This window comes from Ornithodoros turicata, chromosome 4, assembly GCF_037126465.1.
Source record: "Ornithodoros turicata isolate Travis chromosome 4, ASM3712646v1, whole genome shotgun sequence".
NCBI lineage: Eukaryota > Metazoa > Arthropoda > Arachnida > Ixodida > Argasidae > Ornithodoros > Ornithodoros turicata.
In genome coordinates, this window is record NC_088204.1 from 6,384,723 (window position 1) to 6,410,330 (window position 25,608).

Here is a 25,608-nt window from a genome sequence, read left to right on the forward strand (position 1 = left end):
TCTGCGCAATAAACAAGTTTTGTTCGACTACTTCCTGTGTGCGTGTCGTCTGCCGCATGATGCTTGCGCGAAGATACAGCAGGAGGTAATTATCAACTATTCTCGCTCTCTATCTCTCGAATCGGTGGCTCGATTACTTGGCAGGCCAGAAACGACATTGCGGCGACAGCACTGGCTATAAAATTCAATTATAAGTAATTGGGAGCAAATTACAATTTTTTCGTAAAGCCGTAAATATGAATATTACAATTTTGAAATGTGGCCATCGAACTGCTCTGCGAACTACTGCGAACGATCGCATAAAGAAGGCCCCGAAACTACAAGAGGACGATAATACCCCTTTAGTGGTTTTAGCCATAAACGATGTGTTCGTTGTCAAGGGCCTGAAGAATCCATAATGCATGGAAGGAGAGGCTGCCCTCGATGTCGGGCCACTTTGTAGCGCTTTTGTGGAAAGAGCGGCGCAGGTGGCATTGCGTTTAGAGTATAATCGATACAGCCAAAATACCCTGCCCGGCCACTCCCTTTTCCGAAAACCGTCCATTATTTAGAGCGTAGGCTTCAATAATGGCTAGTAATGGCTATATGACCCTTCGAAGGTGTTGCGAAGTGTTAGGACGTGCTGCAGACGACAGCGCAGCAGACGACGCCCGTCAGAGTTAATTAGATGACGAAGTGTGGGCCATTGAAAAGACACGCTGGCGTATTATGCAGAATTTTACATTTTTATTTATTCCGAAAGATACGTCTGCTTTAGCTTTTTCTGTTCAAATGAGTGATAATGTGGCGAGTAAGTAGAAAATTAAATTGGATGAAAGACGTCGCGTGTTATAAATGCCTGGATTTTAAAATTGCACATGTGGTCTCAAAAGTTTTTACAGATTTCTGAGCTGTTGTCACACCTTCCCACGTGGAATGAAAAAGAATGAAAACTCAATTCCTATGAGACATTGTGAATCGGCTACGTTTGCAGGTAAAGACAGATACTGAAAGAAGCTGTCATTAAAAAAAAAAGAAGAAAAATCAATAGGTATAGTTGGTGCATCCCTTCGTAGTTTATCGTTGGTATGCTGCGTTATTATTTGAACCAATGTATTCCTGGAACTACGAAAGAAAAAAATAAGTGTCATTAATTGTTTGTCAATAAACTTTTACATTCTTCATCGCGCCATTCTACGTCCGCGTTCGTTCGGGAATCAATGAACAAGGTGCACTGCAAAATCTGTACTTTTGTTCTTTACATCTTCCACCTGATAAGGACCGTTGCGCAATTTTATAAAGGGGCGCACCAGTAAACGCGCGTACTATATGCGCAGCAGTTTGCTGCGCATATGCAACATAGCATCGCAAATGATTCTTCGTTGGCCGTGTCGAAGTGAACTGGACTCTTCTTCAGACACGTGCAACGTATGTTCCCAACTCCGCGACGTCAATAAATGGAGCTCGCTTGCGGCCCAAATACGTCCTTGGCCAAAGAAAAGCGACCCCGTACGCACAGCCATATTGATTAGTATCCGCAGTACGCCGACACGCCGCCAGGCGCAGTAAACGCACTTTCGCGTAGAGTACCGCCGAGCTTGTGCGGCTCAGGTGCAAGTATGCAATTACATCTGCCTTGATTATGTACCCTGATGACAACATTTTTCTCCGGATTGCACGTCTGCATCCCGCTGATCGTCGGACTTCACTAATCGGTCGTACTTTCGTACGTGTGCCTTATTCAAGCGGCGGCATCGGTAGGCTTACCCGTAGGCCTAACCATCGGCGATCTTGATCAGCTTTTCCTCTAGAACGTGCTAAAAATTTCAAAGTGTGCTGTGCGTCCGGAGCCAGAAGATATTTTGAGTCGTCGATATTCGGCCGATTTGTGAGCTGGCAGTTGTGCTTAGTGGTTGATGTGAGTGTAACAAGTATGACACTCCCATGGCCGATCTCATGATCTCCGTGAAACGATTGGTTATTGTGAGCTGAAGATATATCACACGGAACCTTTCGCCTCTGGTGCTTTGTGCTTGTGACTCCGTTGAGTGTGCTCATTTCTCCATCAGCAGAAATGGCTGGAAACTTCGACCCGTACGACAAGAACAGGTTTGTATCGAGTGGCTGTTAATCGATAGTAAAACCCGGAAGCTAGAAGTCACTTTTAACAGGATTTCCTTTCATTGTCTCCGCACTTTCATCAGAAACAGAACCATTGTTGCACTTCACTGTATTCCTGTGTCTCTCCGTACCTTTAAGCTGTTGTCCAACGCAGGAATGTTTGAAACGCGTTCACCCGGATCAAATTTCATCGGTTGTTTACTAGGCCTACAGGTTGAGATTTTTCGTCACCTGTATTTCATCACCGCCAAAGCTATGAATCAGTGTGTCGAGGCAACATGGCAAATTCGATGACGACAAAGAACTTCAATCGTACTCAACGATCGTATTCTGGCACATGGCCTGTCCATGTAATGGAACAGCTGTTCATATTGATGTTGATATTATTCAGGCGACACCGCGAAAATTTAAAAGCACCAACCGTCCGTGTTGACGACAGGTTGTATTGCCATACGTAGTGACTATATCGACGGGGCCAGTCACCCAACCTGACTACGCTATATCGACGGGACCCGTCGTCGTCGCTGCCAGGCCCACACTCTTTATTTTGACGGCTAAGGTGCCTCAATACTCCCTCTGCATAGGTGAAGACAATCGCGTCGTCTGCTACGAATTTCCGCCAACTTTACGCCCACGCATAGCTCGCGATGTGCTCATAAAAGTGTAGCTAGATACGTAGTTAAAAGTGTCGAGACGCTGAAAATTTCGCATAGTTTGCCGGGCTTCAAGTTGCCGTCAACCAGTACAAGACCTCGAACAGCGTGGATCAATTATATCTGGATATAATTGAAGTAATGAATTGTGTGCGAATCAAGAAAAAGATATTGATAATTTGCAATAAAATGCAGTGTAGAGGTGCAGACCTGATCCTTTTTTTTTTTTTTTTCAAGTGGGGGCTGGGACAGGGTTTGAGAAGTAGAGGTGCATGCAAAAAGAAAACATTGCGTATCCGGCTTACACTTAGGAGTACACAGATCAGTAAAATTCTTGGAGCCAGATCTAAAAAAATGCTAATCAAAACATGGCCCATGGCTGCAACACGAATCACAGACAGCCCCGAAGAACATTACGTCGGCATATTTTACAGCTTCATCGATATACAGGGTGTTTGACCTAAAGCGATAAAAAAATTCTAACTGACGACGTACTCGCCTGAGGATTGTGGGACTCTCGGCAATTACCTTCTGGAAACATTTGCCGCCATTTAGGAAGTCTTTGTTCAATTTTTAATTCGGGGAAATTTATTTTTTTCGATTGAACTTTGAAAAATTGCCAAGCGACCCCCACCTTTTTTTACAGAAATGTGAAGTCCTCCACGGAAAAACCACAGACGCAACAAAAACTATGCGCGACAGAAGTAGTCGAAAAAAATTTGTGAAAATTACGCTTTAGCCCCGCCTGCTTGATTTTCGCAAAGAAACGCGCACAACATCTGCTTCTAGAGGAGGCAATGTCTGCCTCCCATGTTTTACCTTTCTTTCCCTCACTTTGACCTTGATGCTGGTGACAACCGTCTTATCACAAAGAAAACAAAATAACTTCTCTTATCACAACGTCTTATCACAAGGAAGGCAAAACAAATTAAGGTGGAGACACTTCCTCCTCTTGTGTTTCTTTGCGAAAATCCAGTAGGCAGGGCTAAAGCGTAGTTTTCACTAATTTTTTTCCCGACTATTTCTATCGCGATACTGTGCACAGTTTTTGTTTGGTCTGTGGTTTTCCGTGGAGGACTTCGTATTTCTGTAAAAAAAAACAAAAAACGGTGAGGTTCACTTTGCAATTTTCAACGTTCGATTGAAAAAAATTAATTTCCCTCAATTAAAAATTGTCCATGCCTTCCTTAATGGCGGCAAAAGTTTCTAGAAGGTAATTGCCGAAAGTCCCACAATCCTTTGGCGAAGTATGTCGCAAGTTTGAATTTCTTATCGCGTTAGGTGAAACACCCTGTATATGTGCCACATATATGCAGTACAAGGAATGCACCCATCCCCCGTACCGATATTTTGCACCGTTCTGCATTACTTGCACACTATGTGCGCCTTTTCGGGAATCGAAAACATAATTTTGAGCTTCAACCGCTTGAACAACGGTGAGGCCATAGTTGCTATAGCGATGAGTCCTCCATTCCCATGTCCTCGTGCCAACATCTTGCCTACGCTTGTCAACGCTTGGTCGTTGGCATAATTTGCAACAAAATCGAAAATGATTACATTACATGCCCGAGTTGTGTTCTATAATCATCGATGCATTCTGCTGGTAGTGCTGTCGTGAGGCTCGACCAACCGGATCCGCCCGTCGATATACAGGGTGTCTCATGTAACGTGTCAATAAATTTTATTTAAAGAGAGCAATAAAAGAAAAAAAAACGACCGTTAATTTCCTGCTACTTGAGTTACAAACATGTGATACTTTTGATGTAGCACCTGTTTGTAACTCAAGTAGTTGTTTTTCTTTTATTGCTCCCTTCAAATAAAATTCATTGGCACGTTACGCTGCACGTTAGAGGCTGCCGTTGCCATAAGCTGAGACACACAGTGCGGCGGGACTGAGTAGGCCTTTGGAAAAGCAAAACCACATTTTTCGAATTATCACCCTATTTTATGTCTCGCACTGTCTTGGTCGAAATTCGTCCTTTTTGAACCGCGTTGTATGAACTGCAAGCCGGCGAAAGCCGGTAGAGAAGGTACCACTGCTTTCTCTTTTTTCTTTTTTTTAAAGCACTTCGATTAAAAGTTTGTTAAGGTGCTCATCACCGAGGTTTGTTGTTTGAATGCTCATGCACGTTTCTGAGGCTACTTCCACATTTTTTTAGCTTTTATCGAATTGCCCCTTGAATTTTTTCCTGGTCCCGTTGACTTCGTTATAACGAGGTATTCTCTGAATTCCCTGTCGTCCAGTAAATTGAAGACAATGTTTGTCTACTCCAAATGACGTCCACACAGTGTTTCGAAGTTGGCGACCGAGTCGGGGAATTGTGAAGCAGTGCCGGTTAGTGAGTAATCGAAATCAATAATAGCAGTGGGGGGAGCGCTTAACAAAAAATGCTTGCATGGGATGCTTGCCAAAAATGGGATGCTTGCCTGGATTTTTGTGAACTCGCTACGACAGTTATTGATGTTGGACAGGGGAGCGCAGGTACAGGAGCATTCGTCGTGGGATCACACCCCCAATGCTTCCCTCTCCCTTTCTTGGCAACAACAGTTCCAATAGATCAGTTCAGGTTTATGCCTTCTTCCTTCATTGTGTGGCTTGCCGCTGCTTTCACGTTAGCTTGACATTGCCTCGTGTAAGGTTATCTGTAAGTCAAATACAATTGTCACAATATGTGCAATCGTGGAGCGTCATCCTGTGGCTGCATAATGTAAAAACCCCGAGACTAGGGAACACGAAGGGACAGACACAGAAGGGTGTTTGAGACTTCGTGTTTGTATCTGTCCTTTCGTGTTCCCTAGTCTCGTTTTTTTTTACATTATGCATCATCTTCACCAGCTCGCTTGCTTCCTAGCCATTTTTTCATTCTGTGGCTGTTCTTTGTAGGTGTGACTGCGTAGAAATTGGATCAAAGATAAACTTCAGCAGCAGAGTGATTTGTGTGTGTACGGTCGCCATTGCTCCTAACCGATTTCTCATTTCCACAACGTGGCTCTCTTAAGCTTCTGACTGGCTGCAACGAGGGAAGCAGTATCGGGCTCGCCAAGCAGGGCTTGGTACCGGCACGTTTTCACACCCACAAGTACTGACACGAGAAAAAGAAAATTAGGGTGGCAGTTAAGATTACAGTATCTGTCCGTAGTATTACTCCGAAGTCACTTTGTTCTTGTCCTGCTGCTTAATTTACGCAATGGTGTAATTTATTCTACCAAGTCTATCAGTGTGCTTGTACGCAGGTGTTGACTGAAGGTGGAAGGGGGCTTGATATCGGCAAACATTACACACCTCCGTGCTTCTGTTGATGGTGAAATTTTACAAGCTTCAAACCGAGAGATGCAAAATTTCTGGAAATTTTAAATAGCTGATGCTGAAAAAAAAAAGACCACTGCAGCGTGACTCAGATCGAATAGTGAACATTTGAGAACAAATCCTTGTGTAATATAAGTTATAAATATTATTTGTCTAGGACAGAGATATGAAATATAGCAAGTTTACGTCAATGTACCCATTAGCACAATGCTGCGCTAGAACTAACAAACACATAAAATTGTTATGTGGAGATGCAGAATTGCTGGTAATTTTGACTTGCTGCTATGGAAGACAGGCTTTCTCAGATTTTCTTTTAAGGAGGAATTTAAACAAAAAATTGGGATATTTCTTGTATAATTGCTGTTCAGTGACTGAGGTTCATAAGAGGGTCATTCACCCTATAAGCAAAAAAATAGACTATATTTTATTTCGTCTGATTTAAAAATGCAGAATATAGGGTGCAACAGCTCATGTTAAAAGAATAAGTGCAATAGTTGACTAGAATGACTAAACAGGCAGCTCTGGCCTCGTTTATGCATTATATTTTGCCATAATGGAGGTAGCTCAGCCGAATGCGTAGTACAAGGCGTAGGCAATGTTTGAAAGCAAGCAAAATTTTATTTTGCTGCGCTTAGCTTTTTTCGTACACATCTTATTCTTACGAGTCTGGCATGTTATGGGACTAGACAGGATTTAATACCTCATCATCCTCCACGTCTAAGCTTCTTTAATAAACATGTTTAAACTACAGTTAAGCTTCGGAGCTTGCAACACTTCCCAGTGAACAGAAGTGACGGAAGCAACTTTCTGTGTTTACATTTTCGCGTGTAACCTTCAGGGTTGGCTACCGGAAACGAGAAACGGTAGTTACCGAAATTCAACACGAAACGAAAATGGAAACAGAAATAAAATTGTTTTAGTTTCCACTACCAGAAACAGAAACGAAATTCAAAAGTGTTAACGGAAACCAAATTCGCAGGACGTTTCCCCTCAGTGTTTTCGCGTTAATATGAAAATTGCATATATCTGCACCATTCTTTCAGTCATCATTCGTTCATTCGTTTATTTTCGAGACTTCCTTTCGTGTTGAGCCCACTGCGCAGCAAGATGGACGCGAAAGTTTTGGATGACTTGTTATTTTTGCGCACGAGCGGAGATATTGAAACTTAAAGGCATGTATTTCCGCAACCTAGAGAGGAATCTACTTGTGGTGTAGTATAAGATTCGTAATGAACTTTGTATTAAAGTCTTTAGTGTTTGTGTTTGGTGTGACCGTCCTTTTGCATCTTATGTAACTAGAATATCTGACACGAAAAAGCCAAAACCAGTCAGGACGAGTTCCGGATGAGAAACAGAAACCAGTACCGAAACTACCTAGGAAACGGAAACTGAAACGAAATTCTTAAAAGGAAACGGAAACGAAAAGCCGAGTTTTTCAGTTACAGGAAACGGAACCGGAAGCAATCATATTTTCGGTAACCAACCCTGGTGACACTTGCCGGTGTCATGCCCCTTCCTGCTCCAGTCCACAGTCCCATACCAGCACACTGGCCATGTTGCATGAATAAATAGCAACAGACCGTTTGTTGCGGAGCCTGCACGGCAGCCTACATGATAAGCCCCGAGATGGGTGCAAAGTGAATTCGCAGACATTCCACAGATAACTAGTTTCCCTTAGTTCCCTTGTTATCCTGTTTCCCTTTTTCTTCTTCCGTGTGTCTATGCTTGTTTATGGGTACTCTGTCGGTACACAGTACTGCTAAGCAAGTCCAATGCTGGTTCCTCCGTTGTCCGCCAGGCGGGCACTCATTGGAGCCAAGTCATGGTTAGAGATGACAGCGACAGTACATCACAGCCATCCATCGTGCTGAGCAGGTCGGCAGCCATTAACACTTTGCGAGCTACAACTTTCGCAGTTTTACAAGATGATATGATGATATGATAGATGATAATGATGATATTCTTTTCGATATGTGTTTCGCCCGCTCACCGCGGATTCATTCGTGTCTTGCCGTTCTTTGCGCTAGTGTCCTTTTTTGAAGTTAGCACACAAAAGCATGTAGCAAATCAGTATCATAATGTCATTGATACACGTAAATCTAGATTTTTGCGCCGGTCGAGATGTGTGTTATAATACATGCATCCATTCATAAATGTGTGTGCATCTTCTGCAGCTGGTTCTTTGGCCCAATGTCAAGGCAAGAGGCGACTGACCTTCTGATGGCCGAACGGGAGGTTGGGGTCTTCCTTGTCCGCAACAGCACCACCATGTCTGGAGACCTTGTGCTCTGCGTCAGGTACGCTAGACTAATGTTTGATTGCGGGGATTGTGGAGACAGATTATTGCAGGCTTCCAGTAGATGCAAAAATTAATTTTTATATCTGTTTTTATATATAATATTATATCTGTTACCCATAATCTTTTCTATAATTTTGTTTTCTGTTTTGCAATAACATTATTCCTATTGCTCAACACATTTCTAAGGGTGATAGTCATGAACGATGAAAGATGAAAGTCACTGAAAAGGTTAGCCAGCTGTAGGAGTTGAACCCACATCTTGGATCTGATGGATCTTCTGGTTGTCCCAGCCTCAGAACATCGGTTCTCTCTTGTGATAGTCAGGTTGTCATATTTTGCTGTTTCCTGCGCCATCTTGTGCTCTTTGGCACAACCACATATTTGTTATGGTCTCGCTCGTCTTATAACTGTTTGTAGAACTTAGCTAAGGGCATGTGCACAACATTAATGAGCAAAGCCATGTTCTGTAATCCGTAAATTTTTAATGAATTGAATGACGAACACATGCATGCCACAAGTATAGAGGCAGTTGCTTTTAAGAGGGCTTCAAAGTTTACAATCTGTAGGGGGCATTGATGCAGTTTGCATTTACTGTTCCCGTTAACTTCACAGGGAAGACAACAAGGTGTCTCACTACATCGTAAACCGTGTGACACAAGCTGAACAAACACGGTTTCGAATCGGTGACCAGATGTTTCCAGACATCCCATCCCTGCTCAATTTCTACAAGCTCCACTACTTGGACACAACGCCTCTCGTCAAACCTGTAAGGGCAGCTGTTGTGCCTCATTTGCAACCCAACGCATGCTGCGTGCAAGAGGTGAAATGCTACCTGTGGTACTACGATCGGTATTGTCTTTGTACCCGTAGGCATTGTGGGTACAGTACTGGGCAGAAGTTTACGGAACGCTCTTTGGCGCATTCCTTCCTCGGAGCGATGCGCTAGCAGCGAATGGCACCCTGTAGACATGTAAACAGGTGAATGGGTTACCTAGGCACATGTCCAAGTCCATACGGGGGGTCCCCGAAATCCACCATTATGAATAAACGTTTAAGAACAAAACATTCAAGAATAATCCGCTTAAAAATACACGGTTAAAAATATATCCCCTAAAATCAACCGCTTACTATCCCCGCTTAGAGATCACCGTTTAATAATCACCATTAAAAATAAACTGTTTCAAAATTCCCTCACCATCTAGCGCGGAGGCGGACTGATTGCAATTTGCGCCGGGCTAGATCATGTTATGTTAGGTTAGGTTAGTTTGGTTTCTTGTAGTTTGGGATAGTTTAAGCTAGTTTGGTCCTGTGAGGGTTAGTTGAAGCCCCTTGCTTGCAATTCACATTGATTTGGGCCATACCACATGACTCTAGCAACTGTAGGGTGGATTTGGGGGGATTCTGAAACGATTTATTTTTAACTATGTATTCTTAACCGTTGATTTTAAGCGTGTATTCTGTGAGATATATTTTTAACGGTGGGTACTTAAGCGTTTATTTTTGAAAGATTATTTTTAATTGTTTCAAACGGGATACACCTGTCCATACAGTCCCATTCGTTGCTAGCGAGGAAGGAATGTGCTGGAGTGTGTTCCGTAAACGTTTTTCCGGCACTGTACCACCTCAAATTACCACTTAAACCTCAAATAGAATGTATTCAATAGAGCACGGGTTTCGAAATGATGGCCGTGCATTGCTTTGTGTGTGAAACTGCCAGCAATCCTCCAATGCTGGGATGAAGAAGATATGAATTGTGAAAGTCACTCATGCTTTTATTTTGAGTTATTATCAATTATTCGCAACATAATTATGTCGTAGTGTGATCATTTTATGTAATGCTAGCGTATCAGATGATTTAGGCAGTCTTTAGACATGTAGCTTCGCAGTTGAAATGTCAACTGAAAATAGTAAGTTTCGTGAGTTTTATCGCTTGGAGCGGAGGAGTATGATGTCTGTGTTCACTTTAAAAGAAAACGGCATACTACAACAAAAGACACGTGTAATGAAAGACTCCAAATGAACCCATGACGGGAGGGAGATAATTTAAATGCGGTGTTTATTTCCGTTGGCAGAGTTGTGCAACGCGGTTATGAATGTAAGAAATGTCTCCGACATATGCGTCTGTTGTTGTCTGTTGGCAGGCAGCCAAAAAGGTTGAGAGGGTGAAAGCCAAGTATGACTTCCAAGGCAGCGTGAGTATTCCCTCTACCTCTAGCGTCTTCTCTCTTGACAGATACCAAAGATTATTGTCTTCCTGCGAGGTGCAGAAGCGTTGCATCTGGGTATGAAATTAGCTCCTCGTGTCTCGCAGTGGCTGTGCGCTGCCCAACGCACGCAGCTGATGTAGATGAGCGTAAGATGGAGTAGGACCAGTGTGCAGTGTAGCAATGTGTTTAGTAAATTTGCCAGCTTTGAAGAATGAACAGAATGTCAAATTGAAAAGAACTTAAACAAGGTGACACACTGCATGACAGTCTTCAGTGAATAAGAAACAGTCTGTTTATTTTTCTTTCAATGTTCAATGGACAATAGCTAGGAAAAAGGCTACTATTTGTTTTGTGGCGCGACTCTACACATGCCATTGCAGCGTATTTACAGTTTTCACTGTAAACACGCTATTATTGTCCAACAGTATTGTCCAATCTCCTGATTGGAAGGGTTAGCAAACTGATACGGTTAATATGAAGGGCTTTTGATGGCAGGTTGAGAGCTTCATGACGCCCCTCACCTTGTCCAGTCACTTTGTAGAAGGGTTAAAGGGGCACTAAAGTAAAAAAAATTGCTCCTCGCGGAATGAAAGATGTTGTTACCTTAACATCGATACAAAAGAAATGGGATTCTCCCCCTCTTCTCTTCTGTCCCTCTTCTCTCCTCCATAATAAGGATGGCAATGCAGAGAGGCCTGTCATTGGTCTTGGTCTCAAACAATTTGCCCAATCATCGCTGAAGATCATTTGAGAAGACCAATAACAGGCTGCTCTGCATTGCTACGCATGTTGAGGAGGAGACAAGAGGGAAAGGGTAAATTGCAGTTTCGTTTGTGCAAAAATCACTAATAGATTAATTATATTCCTTTTGTACTGCTGAAAGATGCTGTAAGCACATCCTTCATTTTGCGATGAGAAATTTTTTTCACTTTAGTGCCCCTTTAATTCAAGGGTCAGAAACGGGATAGGTTCAAAATGTGGCATTGAAGACACGGACTTGGTAACGTGATCACATGTGCCGAAAAATGCATTGTAGTTAGTGTCTGCACTTGGCTGACATAGCCAGCAATGTGGGACTGTAGCTGATTCGGCTCACCTAAAGAGAGTTGGGTGAGCCTTAAACGCCAGTCGTTGAGGAGTGCTGTTGCCTTTTTGCCTGCCAGGAAACTATGTTGTCCGAAACATTGAGCAGGGCTCATCTGGCGTACACCTGAATAATTGAACTCTTCCTCTCAGAACCATCGTACAGAGGAGGTGCAAAACAATGTGAAAGTTGCTGTAGCCAAACAAACACTATTCGAGTACTGGAGGGTCAATACTTTGTAGTGTGGTAGGAGCTGCAGGAAGGTTTACTAGCCACTCTGGGTTTCCGCGGTCGCATAATGCAAATTTTTTGTGATACTGATACATTGTCAGTGATGGAACTGCTGCGCCATTTGCGCCAAAGTGCGCCATTTGGGATTGCCTGCGCCACCCTGCGCCGAAAAAGCAATTTTCCCTAATTCTGCGCCACAGCTGCGCCGAACAAAGATGCCCCGGTTCGGACGCATGAAAACGAAACAAAAACCGCGAGCGATGCTCCCGCGCCCTGTCTATTCTCGTGATGCCTCTGGACAGCAAAGCCGAGTCAAGCCGTGTCGTTTCGGCCGAGCCCGCCAAGTCGACGAAGATTCTTAAACTGCCGGGATGTCACTGCTGAACCGAATATTACGTTGTTGTACTTCAAAGAGAAGTTGTGAACAATAAAGCGCACTGTTAGTGCATCAAGTGTTTGCGTCCTGGACGAAAGGTGGCTGTACAAATTTACCGAACCTGTGGGCACGCCACGTGCCTGCGATGGAATATTGGCTCGTTTGCATGGGAGTTGTTTTTAAACAACCGCGTTTTAACTAATTGTGGATGGGAATAACTGACGACGCTGATTCCGGAGTTGCCAGCGCCTGTACTATGGATCGCTCCACGCTTTCCGCTACTACGTAACATCGCGCGTGCTCGCAGAGTGTAGGCGCGTAAGGAGAGCGCGAGAAATTGAGCTTTCAGGACTTAAACCGTACGTGCCGATAATTGTTCCCAGATGTCCTGAACCCCGATATTCGCCATAAAGTGGAGAGTATGCATTGCAAACACGACGTATTGCGGTAGGACGCAGTGGGATACATATGGCGGAGGTGCGCCATTCTGTGAAATTCTGCGCCAAATGTAGCTTTTTTGTGCGCCAGCGCCAGCGCCCGTGGGCTCTGAGGCAGTTCCATCACTGCATTGTACTACTAGAATTACTTTGTGATACAATACCCTTGCTGCACGTGCCTACAGTGTTAATTGAACCTCTGTATGCAATAAGGGGATAAGTCGAAAAATCCCAAACCGAGAAAAGGGGCCTGAACTGACGGCCGATCCCATTGACACGCATGCATTTCTCATTTTTTTTACAGTCTTGCAGCGGGTCAATAAATAGCAATACGGCCCTAAATTTTCTCTGGCAGGTACATACTGGTATGTATATGTCACTGCAGCAGAAGTAGTAAAAACAGGATAAATCGGCTCATCCCCTTATTGCATACAGAGGTTCAATTAGTCTTGCTGCACATATTACATTTGTCGCTGACAGGCTTGTCCCATAGTTGCTCACGTCTGTGTATGAGTTACAGGGACATATACTTGGGTGGTTTCTGTGAGCGAAGTGTCTCAATGCCGTCCGATTTTTTGTTGTAGGGCGACCCGGACGACTTACCGTTCAAGCGAGGAGAGTATTTAACGGTGATCTCCAAGGATGAAGACCAGTGGTGGACGGCAAGGAACAGTATGGGTCACACCGGTTCCATACCTGTTCCCTATGTCGAAAAGGTCATTGTCCTTGTTTCCCCACTCTCTGCTCCGTGCTCTGCATGCTCTGCAGAATGTGCTCTGTTCTTCCCTCAGAAAGTTTGCTTGTCCATGTAGAAAAGGCGAAGTTAGAAAACCATTTTTGTTATTTTTTCATCCTCTGCGAAGGTTGTCTCTTTATTACAATACGTGGTACTAACATACTAATCAGTAGAGCCTGAAGTTTAAGGGTTTAACACCGATTCTTCCCCGAATTTGATCCCCGAATTGAAGGCTGCCTCTTCAGGGCGAAACCCGATTTTTACCCGATGAAGTGCCCCCACTGAGACGTCCGGGGGGGGATGCACACTAACTTGTTTGGCAGAAAATGCAGTTACATCACAGTTTGTATCAAACCAGTACTTTCAGTTTAAGTAACTGAGCCCGATTTCTCCCTGAATTGGCCGTACTGGAAGCTTAGGGAATCCGAATTCGCATGAATTTAGAGTACATGCTTACCTACTCTATTTTTACACCCCGAATTTAGAAACAAATATTTCCCGAAAACTTCAGGCTCTACTAATGAATCGTGGTGCCCTGACTTTCTTCAAGGCAACTATAGGTGGAACGCAGTACTGAGTAATCATCTGATTTTGGCACAAGCTTATTGTAAAGTACACTACAGATACAGTGATACAGTGTTCCGAATTGGATGCTGTCCTAGGAGCTGGGGCTGGCACAAATACCCATCTTTTGTGTTGTAATACCAACACGTAGTACCGTATTTGCACGATTGTAACGCGCAGGTGCGTTTTGCCCCGCAAACTGAAGAAAGCTCGTTCAGTGACGATTCTGCCGTCGGAATAAAGAAATTAATGACGAAAATCAAACTGTCCTTTATACAGGGTGTCCCAGAAAACGTGTCATTGAATTATAATAACTACGCCACCTAGAATCATGCGGTCAACAGCATTTGTTCTTATTAGGTTTTTGCCACCTCCTAATGTGAATGTCATGTACTTCAAGTATAATTATGTAAATATTTGCGAACTGAACTCGGAAATTTGCCAAGTAAATGTCACTTCTTTACCCCACCAATATGAAGAGCGTGCCAAATTCACTCAAATTCGTGATAATTCACAGTGATATTCACGAGCTATCCCATCAGAAAAAATGGCCGAATACCATGCTTTTTGGAGCACCGGACCATAGCGCGCGATGACTTTTTGAGCGCAATCGCTCTCAGTGCGACGAAAGGAGGTTCCAAAGCCAGCCCACAGAGTGATAGTAGGAAAAGTAACAGTTCCTAAATTTGGTAGAGTGAAAGCATTATCCCAGCGAAAGTCGGACGTGATAAGCCGTGCCTGTTGTATCTCTTTCTGCGACGTCGAGGAGGGCTGGGTTTCCAACCTCCTTTCGTCGGACTGACAAAGACTGCACTGAAAAATTCATCGTGCGCTATTCTGTGCGACCTCCGTAGAGCATGATGTTCGGCTATTTTTTCCGATGGGATAGCTCCTGAATATCCCTGTCAATTGTCATTAATTTGACTAAATTAGACACGCTCTTCACATTGGTGGGGTAAAAAAGTCACCTTTACTAGGCAAATTTACGACTTGAGCTCGCAAAAATTTACATAATTAAACTTGCGTTACACGACATTCACGTGAGGAGGTGGCAAAAACCCAGTAAGAACAAATGCCGTTGACCGCATGACTCTAGGTGGTGTAGTTTTTTTTATTATAATTCAATGTCACGTTTTCTGGGACACCCTGGATGTCACAGAACGAGGTTAAGAAGAAGCGCTGCTACATGTCTCTGTCAGAGTCTGACGACAGTTCTTTGTCACTTTCCACTGACCAGAGGTATAGTAGTCTTTGCTTCCGCCCAACATGTTGGATGTGCCACACTTCTTGAAGGAGCGTGCAACCATGGGTGGCGGTGGCACCTTCCATGCATTGCGAACCCAGTTTGCCAACACTCCAAGCGTCGCTCTCTTCAAGCGCCCAGCTGGCATTAGAGCATGCTGAGCATGAGTCAGTCGTTGTACGCCACATGCACATGGTCCTTCATCAGTTTGTTTAAGCACACGTTGAGCGGCTGTAACTGAGCTGTCGTTCTGCCAGCGATGATGACTAGGTCTGTGTGACAGGCAGCGAGTTTGTGTTTCACACGGTTGCTGATGTGGCACTTGAAGGAATCCAGTACCAGCATTGTGCACGCCCCCAAGTCAGCCTCTGGTCGCTTCCGCCACACTGAGTCTATCCATCAAGTCGTCGTCCATCCACCCCTTGGGGCTCACCCGCACTGCAACATCCTCAGGAAATGTCACATTGGTCCGTAACGCCTTCCTCTTGAAGATGAGTAGAGCTTGAAGTTTTCGGGAAATATTATTTTCTAAATTTGGGGGGTAAAAATCGGGTGAATGAGCACATGCTCTAAATTCTTGGGAATTAGAGTGCAATAATCTTCCAGTATGCTAAATTTGGGGGGGGAAATCTGGCTGAATTACTCGAGCTAAGTGTACTGGTTCGGTACAAATGGTGATGTAACGACATTTGCTGCCAAACAAGTAAGTGTGCATTCCTACAGACATCTCAGTGAGGGCAATTTGCCGGGAAAAAAATCGGGGTTTCACCCTAAAGAGGTAACCTTCAATTTGGGGAAGAATTGGGATAAACCCGAAAACCTAAGGCTCTAAAGATGAAATATTGTTTCAGCTTGTGTCCATTCGCTCTGCAGGAGAGTGTTGCTGTGACACTATTCTTGTTGCCGGACGAAAGAATACGTACCTGGGTGATACCCTTCGACTGCACAGTGTAATTAGAGATCATATAAAAAAAATGTTGGGAGTCTTGTCGGCGTTACCGATCTGTCCAGCCATATAATTATTTGATCGAAGCCTGATCACGAACTTCTGGAACGCGATAAACTTTTCTTCGTAGTCAACCAGCAGTTCCTGGCAAATTCTCGTCCGCCACCACAGTGAAAATCCCTTTTGCCTCAGGAATTTCCGAATCCAACTCCTGCTCGCTTTGAAGAGAAATCGGGGAGTACCCTCTGGCTGTCGGCTAGCTGCGGTGCCTTGACTTTGACGATGTCCGAAGACACTGGTTGCTGGCTCTGGCACAACTCCTTTTTCGTAGCCTGCCAGCGCTTTTTCCAACTCTGGGAAACAGCCATGCTTCGATCCATCGAACCCTTTCCTGAAGCCTTTGCAGGAGAAAATGTTCTCCGCCTGCTTTCTTCGGTCACGGATGAACGTCTCCAGCTCACCCAAAGCATCACCACCATCATCACCATCATCACCGCCGCCGCTGCCACCACCACCACCACCACCCTCCTCCTCCTCCTCCTCCTCCTCCTCCTAAGCGTGTGATACTGCTTGGTTTCCATCCTTTCTCCGCCAGAAGAATTGCCTTCCACTTGAACGTTGCTTCGTAGTGAAACCGCTTCTGTGGCATGACTGGGTACTCCATGAGGCGTGACTCCACACAAATGGCGTGTGTCACTCCGGTATTCCGAACGAAAGGAGAAATGGCGTACGCGTGGTCACGTAATTGCTATGGAAACGCGATGTGTGCGATGATGCAGCCCTCCAGCTTTCGCTGGGCTGACAAGCACTGGGCGCTATTCTAATCCGCAAGCGGTTTTGAGAGCATATTTTGACAAAAAAAAAAAAATAAGTGTGCGGTACAATCTTGCAAACACGGTACTTGCAAAAATCGGCATTATAATGCCAAATAAATGCCAGCACCTTGATTCCGACTTAGTATTATATACACGATGAATATTAGTGTTATATTATTCACCTTCTTGTGGCCACATCCGAACAAGAAAATATTTTCAATTCCATTTTGTTTCTATCTGTTTAACAGTATATTTCAGAAATTGTAAATTGTACTTCTTACTACAGGCCACCCACGTTTTCACGGAAGCGCGTAGAACATTGCAGGGACTCTATGCCATGTCATAGAGCGAGTTTAAAAGTGCAAAAGAGTCAAACCTGCTCAAAGGCCTTTTGTTTCTGCGTGTTCATGTATGTTGCACGTGAATCATTCACAGGTAGATGAGAGCCAGCAAGTGAATGACGGCCAGAATTGGCATCGCCCTTCCTCCCCCCCTCAGCAGCCCCCGGGGCAAGGGAATGCCACCCAAAGCCCCCGGACTGTCCCTCCTCCCACAGGGGACCCCATCAAGTACAACACTCCCTCCAACGTGCAGGTACAGCTATGTCTAGAGAGGAGCGCAGATATTATTGATAGTATTCGCATCCGCACTATTTGCCACGAGGTTGACCTATGGGGGCGACACTGTCACCATCCTAGTGTGGATAACACATGGGCCGATGTTCGGAGTTGATGGTTCTTTTCCGTAATTCTTGCGTATGTTCACCAGAAGATCACTTGTGCCGCGATGCTGCAATACTGTTCGGTTTCCCAACGCTCCGCCTACTGCAGTGAACGCGGAATAAACGTGTAAGAGCAGACGACGTCTCCACACTGCGGTAGTCCTCAGTTCTCCGCAGTGCGCCGGCACAGTTCGATCTTGGAGCGAATATACCTACGCCTGTAAGATCCGCGACTGCATCAGTAACGTAGGTTGACGTAGGTGCAAAAATCCGGGTCCAAAGTCATGGATTGGAATCCCACAGTTGGGTATGGACAATGTGCCCAGCAGCCTCCAAGGAGGCAAATTACTTCTTCCTTGGTCTTGAACTAGGTTACTGGCAGATTCCAGTGGCCAAAGAAGAGGCAAAGAAGACCGCCTCTGCTACCCCCGATGCCCTCCGAATTCGCTCTCATGACTTCCGGGGAGCTCTGCCATGTGGTTTAGTGTTTTAAGTGAAAAATCTCATGATTACTGTAGTAAAAGGTTTCCATTTATGACTGTGCTGCATCTTTATGTTGAAAGTTGTGTTTGCTGGATGTTTGATTAGTTCGTAAACGGGAACATTGCATATTTAAACCTGGACTTTTAGGTTCGCGATTAATGGATGCAGTTGCGGTTCAGCTGCCAGTACTGTACACACTGGACTATACATGTCATTCGTGGACGTTGTGTTTTGCAGAGAAAGCTACCCGCACGAGCACGTGTAAAACAGGCCAGAGTTCCCAATGCCTACGACAAGACAGCTCTGAAATTAGAGGTATGTGGCAGAACTTTGTACAGTAGAACCTCGTTGATTTAAACTCTGATAATTCAAATTAGTGGTTAATTCAAACAATTTTTAAATGTTTGTTTGTCCCGCAATGTTTCCAATCCATTTGAAACCCAGTTAATTCAAACTTTAACAGCAATCATGCAATGTAAAGACGAGATTCGAGTGAAGGCACGTGGCTTTACACAGCGTGTCTACCAACCTGGGAAATCCTGGAAAACAGGGAATTATCGGGGAATTTCGATGTGACTGGAAAAGTAAGGGATTGTTGGGAAACTTGCCAAAGAGGCAGCTGAAGTCGGGGAAAGTCGCAGACAAGTGCCGTCACGATGCGCAGTGAATCGCGTGTGCTGATGAGTGGTTGAGCGGCAACACGGTAGCAATGTTGCTGCGAGTAGCAGTTCGCCGATACGACAAACTCAGAGTGAGAAAAGCAGGGCAGTCTTACTAATTTCTCAACAAATGATCCGTTTTATGAGGGATCTGTATGAAAACGTAGCAGCAGGCACCAAGTTTCCTTTTGTTTTGGTCAGGGAATTCGCTTGAAATAGTCGGTGGAAACCTGGAAAAGTTGTGGAATTTGGGGGCCACGATTTAGTAGACAGCCTGTTACAGCGAATAGGAAGAGGCTTTAGTAGACACCCTGTTACAGCGAATAGGAAGAGGCTCCGGAAAGCTGCGCAACCACGTCTGGAAGAGGCAATTCTCCTGTGGATGCAGACAGGTCATTTAGCAAGTACAATATGATAGTTAGTGACAAACATCACTCCCTCTCAGAAGAAAGTACAATGTACCTTGTTATGCTAAGTTGCAACAGTTTTTTTGACATGGTAACCATGTTCCTCAACGCTAAGAACTAATAAAGAGTATTTTCTGTTCGAACTAGGACAATTTACTCTTCACCGCGGCAAAAATGCAGAATTCGTGAGCCCCTGCCGCGGAATTCAGGATTTGCCGGAGCAGAAAAAGAAGGGCCTTAATCATAAATAGAGCCTGAAGTTTTAGGGTTTTACCTGATTCTTCCCCAAATTTGCACCCCGAATTGAAGGTTGCCTCTCTAGGGTGAAACCCGATTTTTACCCGGCAAATTGCCCTCACTGGGATGTCTGTAGGAATGCACTAACTTACTTGTTTGGCAGAAAAATGCAGTTACATCACCGTTTGTACCAAACCGCTACAATTAGTCTGAATAACTGAGCCCGATTTCTCTCCAAATTTAGCGTACTGGAAGTTTTTTCACCCGAATTTGCATGAATTTAGTGCACACGTTTATTTAGTATACGCTAAATAATATATACGCTTTCACTAGTATACGCTGCCAACGCCCTCATTCAGAGCGGCTTCCTTTAGTTCGAACTCCGCTTTATTCGAACAAATCTTCAAAGTTCCCTTTGAGTTTGAATTAATGACATTGCATTGTACCAGTCGTGATAATGAAGGTGGCTGTGGTGACACGAGCCCTACGTCAAGAGGGGCTGAAGTGAGTACATTGGCATGTAGTTCTCTAAACAGCTGTGGCTACAAGTGGAACAGATGAGCAGTCCATGATGCATTCGAGAAAGCTTACGCAAAATGACAGTCTATTTTCGAAAAGTATAGATATTTGGGCTCGTTGGTACATACACATGTATCATCTTCGAATAACAGGAAGTGCAGAATCAGGAACACAGGACAGATAGTGCTTATGTTGTTGTCTCTCCATGCTTCCTGTTATTCCAAGTCTATTTTGGTAGCAATTCCTGCAAATAAACGCATTAGATGCAGTACATATTGTTCTGAATATTTGAGCTGTTTCTTCTCTCTCGCATTCTTATATTTGCAATGGACAGCATTCTACCATTTGGAATCCCGTATATTGCAAAATGACGTGTACTAGCAGCACTGTGAATGAGCTCATTTTGGGCTTGTGGCAATATTCCCAACACTAAACGACACTGTCAGATAACGTGAGACAATTGATGACGCTGACACTATCAGATAAGTTATACCCAGTACGCCGGAGATGAATTGAACGTCAAACAAAGAATCCGTAAGCGCAGGTTATGTAGGAATTATGCCTCTAATTGTGGGCGCTCACCTTCGTGCATTCAAACGTTATCAGTCATGAGACGAGAGAATGAACACATGGAGTGCTGGGACTCTATATGTGTCTCGTTTGTGGACTTTATTACATCAGGCGTATTGGAATGCTTTCTTTTTTTTCTTTCTTTTTTTTTCTTTGAGTGTACAGATGAGTGGTCTTCATAAAGCAGCACACAGGATTCACTCAATCGCTCTTCATTGTTATGTGGAGGTGAAGCTGCGTCTTCAAAAGAACTGTCCGGCGAACACCCTTACACCCCTTTCAGTGTATATTCCCATCCCAGGGGTGGCAGGAGGGGGGGGGGGTTATAGGGGCTACTGTGTGTTATAGGGCCTGAATTTGTGAAGGGGGCGCAAAATTCCCATGGAGGTGAGGCGCCAAAGTGTTCTCTCTGGTGCTGCATGCGAATAAAATGGTATAAACCCTTTTCCTGAATCGATCAAACAAGACGAAAACGATAAAGCATTTGCCACTTTTTATCATTCAGACTGCCTCGAATTTTTGGGATGACCCGGACATGAATTGGTGGTGGCGGGGGGATGGAAGTGGGGCGCCGGTTGGGTCCCCGGGATCTGAGGTCCCCCTGAATTCAGGACGTTCTGCCGTGCCTGTTCCCATCAATATAAAAGAGTCACTTTTTTGGAGTACCTTATCTTTAAGAAGGCAGTGGGCCTTCCAACTTTTTCGAGACCATTCATTTTGCCTTTGCCCTGCAGGTAGGTGACATCATAACAGTGACGAAGACCAACATCAACGGTCAGTGGGAAGGAGAGCTGAAAGGACGTGTAGGACACTTCCCCTTCACGCACGTCGAATTCATTGACTCTGAAAACCCCGACGAGGACGAACCATAACGTCCCAGGGACAGCTTCAGGATGTTCCCACCACAACGTGCACAGTGTGTTTGCTTTGCGATCAGTGCTCTCGGAGTGAAATCAGTTTTTGATGTTCCACCGGGTCGGTCGGCGCTGGGAGAACTTTGATGGCAGCATTTCTGTCACAAGAAAACTGGACTCTGCCGACTTGTGTGTCTTTCTCTTCTCTTTGTTTTTTACCTTCCGAGGGCATGCTCTCTTCACCATCCACCTTTTTCCGTCTTCTTTTTTTTTTTTGTCTTTTAGGAACATCTCATGGTTTGTTCTGGGAGGATGAGGGTCTTTTGCCAATTTTTTAGCGTTTTAAATATCTTAATTGAAGAGATCATTTGATTTTGAGACGATTTTACATTGCTAGTGAGAGTGGAACAAAGCTCAGATGCATGACTGGGGTCTGTTCATGTCGTATCTTCTTTGAAGGGCTGTGCAGCCCATCGTTAAATTGTGGATAGGAAACAAAGCTGGAAAATGAATCCCTTCGGGAACAAGTAGTGCACGTATGAAAATTGTCCCGTAACAGCAATTTGGAGATTATTAATACTTCAGTGCTGTTGCAAGAGTATATTTTTAATTAGTACATTTTGATTTTTCTTTTTTTGCACGATAACATGTACGATTATGTTTGAGCTCAAAATGTGGAGTATATCGACTGGTGCTTTAGGACCCTCTCCTCCACATGTTGATTTTGACAGAAGCATCACGATGAACTGCTTTATGAACTTCTGAGTGTCGTTGGTTGTTTAGGAGCAAAAAAATATTTTATGTTCAGTATACAGTGGTTAGGTTAAGCGAATGTTATGTTTTGTGCAGACATTCTTTTGTATCTAGGTTTTAAAGTAGTTTGTGCCATGTTGCCCATTTATCTCTTTTCCATTTTACATCGATTGTGGGGTGAGAAATGAAACTTAAACCTTGTTGCAATCACTCGTTGCAGGCAAACGGTTATAAGGCATCAAATACACTCCCTCTCAAACATTTCGAGCAGATTACTTCTGCATGTCACTTGTGTGTGTCTGCATGTGTCACCAAAACCTGGTGCCCGATGTTGATTCATTTGCCTTTTTTTCGCACACGTGTAGATGTGAAAGTAATTGCTAAACTTCTAAGAAACGAGTCTTTTCCTGAAAAGGGTAACTTTCAGCAAAAGTAACCACGACTCATAGGTGCAGGCAAGCTGGTGGATAAACTTCGTGATGAAAAAAAAACACAAAAAAACTTGTGTCGATAAAGTCTGTAAAGTGTGGAGAAGGCCAAACAGTTTTCAGGCTGCACATGACGATTGTAAGAATTTCCACTACTTCTGTTGGCAACATTGTAAATTGCACGATCACCACCTTGTTGCGACGAACCCAATTTTGTCCTATTCACATATGCCGCTCATGGTCCTCATCCTGCGCAATGTGTCGGGTGCTCAATTCAAAACCGAAACTCGTGCTCGAGTTTTGAGTGCCAAATCTCTGTGGGGGAAAAAAGGAGAGGGAGAGAGAAAGGCACTGATTTCATCTGTCCCAGGGCTGTGAGGGCTTTTGGAAGATTTTTCGTGTGTGTATCAAACTGCGCATCTTTTATGCAGATTCTTACTCAAATTCCTGGAATTTACTGATACTATCTCTTTTTGCAGGCTTAAGTCCCTTTACTCTAAATTAAAGTTGGTTTACAGAGTCAGGCTGAGGCTTCTACCTATACGTGATATTTTGTACACCTGCAACTTTGCAGGTGTACAAAATATGCTACATTGTACACTAATAATGTACATGCACATTATGTGCTACAGTCTGCAGGTTGGATGAGATTGATTACAACAAAAACTAAACTGCACTTGCTTGAGCTGTATGGTTTGCTGTCTTTCGATAGAACATACTTTTCTGCTGCTTGTCAGCAAAGAAGAATCACTTAGGCTTGCTTGTGTCGCATCAATGCTACAAAGAGTACAGAACTAAGAATAAAGTTGAGTCTGCTAACGGACTGAGCGTAGTGGGCCTCTTTGCCTGCACCTGTTACACCGTAAGAAATCTGCAGCATTGAACATGTGTGTTTGCAGTCGGTCTACATTTGATTTCTGTGGTTTAGGGGTGTTATTGGAATCACCTTCAGAGATGTCCCCTTAGGCTCGAAGCAGTTTCTTGAAAAGGCCCCGTGATCTTGCTACACTTGATTAGCAAGTAAACCGTCCTACGCTATGTGCCCTTTCTCTCGGTCTGTTCTCTGACTGTGTTGTTTTGCTATGATATTAGGCACAACCAAATGCTCTTCGGCACAGAATAATGAACTGTGGGGTGTTGCACTGAGGCCTGATTCCGCTGTGTTTGGCCAGTTACATCACTACACGCATCGTGCTGAGCCTCTACGTGCATATCAAATTCACACGCAGACATTTGTGAATTTGGGGATGCCCTTCAAAGAAAATTATGGTCCAGCAATAGTTTTATTCGAAGACTAACTAATGTGTGTGTATTTTTCATGTTGGCTGTGTCTAAAGTATGCCTGTAGCACATGGCAGACATGTTATTGTTCCATGTTGGTGACTTACAAGCAGGGTTGGTCACCAAAAATAATAGCACTTCTGATTCTCTTTCCCCGTACCTGAAAACCTTGATGTTTCGGTCCTGTTTCTGTTTCGATCTCCAGATGATTTTCTGTAGTGGTTTTCGTTACTGTAGCAGAATTCTGTTATGTTTCCGTTTTTTAGCTGTTTTCAATGCCGGTTTCTGTTTCCATGAGATCATTCCATCTCTTTCTCAGCATTATGGTGTTCATTCTATCGGCCCGGGGATCTCGTAGCAGCACAACGTAAACAGAAGGACAGGAACACAAACACCAAAGGCTTAAATGACGGCAGAAGATGTCAAGGGAAGGCAGAAGGAGAGTTACATTAGGTGAATTTGGTTTCCGTTACCACCCTTGAATTTCGTTTCCGTTACTGGTAACGAAAACGAAAATAATTTTGTTTTTGTTTCTTATTTTAATTTCCTGCAGAATTTGGGTAGTTACCATTTCCGTTTCCGTTACAGTTTCCAGTAACCAACCCTGCTCACAAGGTTAATGAATTTTGTACTTTCCAACATCATTCACCACACACATTTCTGATTTTGCAACGCACCTGACTGCATTTTGCTCATAGCTGTGTACCTCTAGGTGTCATGTACTTGTAAATTTGTTGAATGCAACTATAATACACTGCATATTCAAGTTACTGCGTGAAATGATCTCACTGGCCTGAGATGGTGGACCGTCAAGTCTTGTAGCAACACCCTTTACATTACCAAGAGACAATTTCAGGTCTGTCAGCAACCTCAAGTATGGCTAGTGACGTGATCTTACAAGACGGGTACAATTTTCGTATCTTTATGCATGCCGTGTTAGCTATGAGGCGGAAACAGAACGTTGACTTCATTTAATTCTTTTTAAATTCTAGGTACATTTTTTCTAAAATGTTAGCAGGATGCATATCAAAGTTTTTGCACTAGAGTTACCCTGTGGAAAACAAAACAAAAAAAGTAAATACAAATAATGGGCTGGCGCAGCAGTGCTCTTACCCATTTGTCATTATCTGACCTTGAGCTTTGCAGTGCCATGAACATGAACATGAACAAGGACGGTAGTCTGAGTGGTGCTGTGTGCATTGTGTGTACAGTTTTGTAATATACTACTTTGTTATATTTAAAGGAAACTTTCCACGAAGAAATGACGGGAGTAACTACCTTTATTTCGAGAGTGTGGTTGTGTGAACAGAACTTTTTGTCAGAGCGAAGAGAAGTTTGTAACAAATGACCAAACACTATTTTGCTCCCTCCTCCCCCCCCCACCTTCCATTCTTGTGTTATTTATCTTGTCGGTAGGATTCAGTTCTACAGTGTTCTGCAGAGGTACTATAACGAGTGCCGTACTTGCACTGCTTTTGTTTAGCAAGGACTGCATGCTTTGTTATTATGTTTAGTTGTGTGTACGCAGTGTCCCAATTCATGAAGCTCCAAGCTGATGCAGTGCTTGTGTTGCATGATTTCAGTCGAATGAAAGTCTTTTTTTTTTAGTCCTGTAAAAGTATTTTGCCGAGTTTGGCAAGCAATAAAGTTTTATTTGAGATGGAACAGTAAGTGTGAAGTTTGAGGATGCTGAAATGA

The 25,608-nt window shown here is 43.9% G+C and overlaps 1 protein-coding gene across 3 annotated transcripts; it reads left to right on the forward strand.

Annotated features, from left to right (window-relative positions):
* LOC135390868 (adapter molecule Crk-like) lies at positions 1-25,575 on the forward strand. 3 transcript variants are annotated; one of them, XM_064620815.1, is made up of 8 exons: positions 1-85; positions 8,235-8,357; positions 8,972-9,179; positions 10,501-10,551; positions 13,279-13,410; positions 17,434-17,592; positions 18,440-18,517; positions 21,329-25,575. In XM_064620815.1, the coding sequence occupies exons 1-8, from the start codon at positions 57-59 to the stop codon at positions 21,464-21,466; spliced, it is 918 nt and encodes a 305-aa protein (XP_064476885.1). In that variant the 5' UTR covers positions 1-56; the 3' UTR covers positions 21,467-25,575. The 3 variants fall into 3 exon arrangements, with proteins under 3 accessions (XP_064476885.1, XP_064476884.1, XP_064476886.1); XM_064620814.1 differs by lacking the exon at positions 1-85 and adding an exon at positions 1,520-2,088; XM_064620816.1 differs by lacking the exon at positions 1-85 and adding an exon at positions 1,525-2,088 and having other exon boundaries at positions 8,972-9,125.
* Positions 25,576-25,608: the final 33 nt, after the last annotated feature.

What these genes read in the sequence shown, in the direction of transcription:
- LOC135390868 (XM_064620814.1), top strand. Translation starts at nt 2,054, where the DNA reads ATGGCTGGAAACTTCGACCCGTACGACAAGAACAG. An exon ending in GACCTTGTGCTCTGCGTCAG is followed by an intron (nt 8,358 to 8,971) that starts GTACGCTAGACT and finishes TTAACTTCACAG; the next exon opens with GGAAGACAACAAGGTGTCTC. An exon ending in AGACAGCTCTGAAATTAGAG is followed by an intron (nt 18,518 to 21,328) that starts GTATGTGGCAGA and finishes TTTGCCCTGCAG; the next exon opens with GTAGGTGACATCATAACAGT.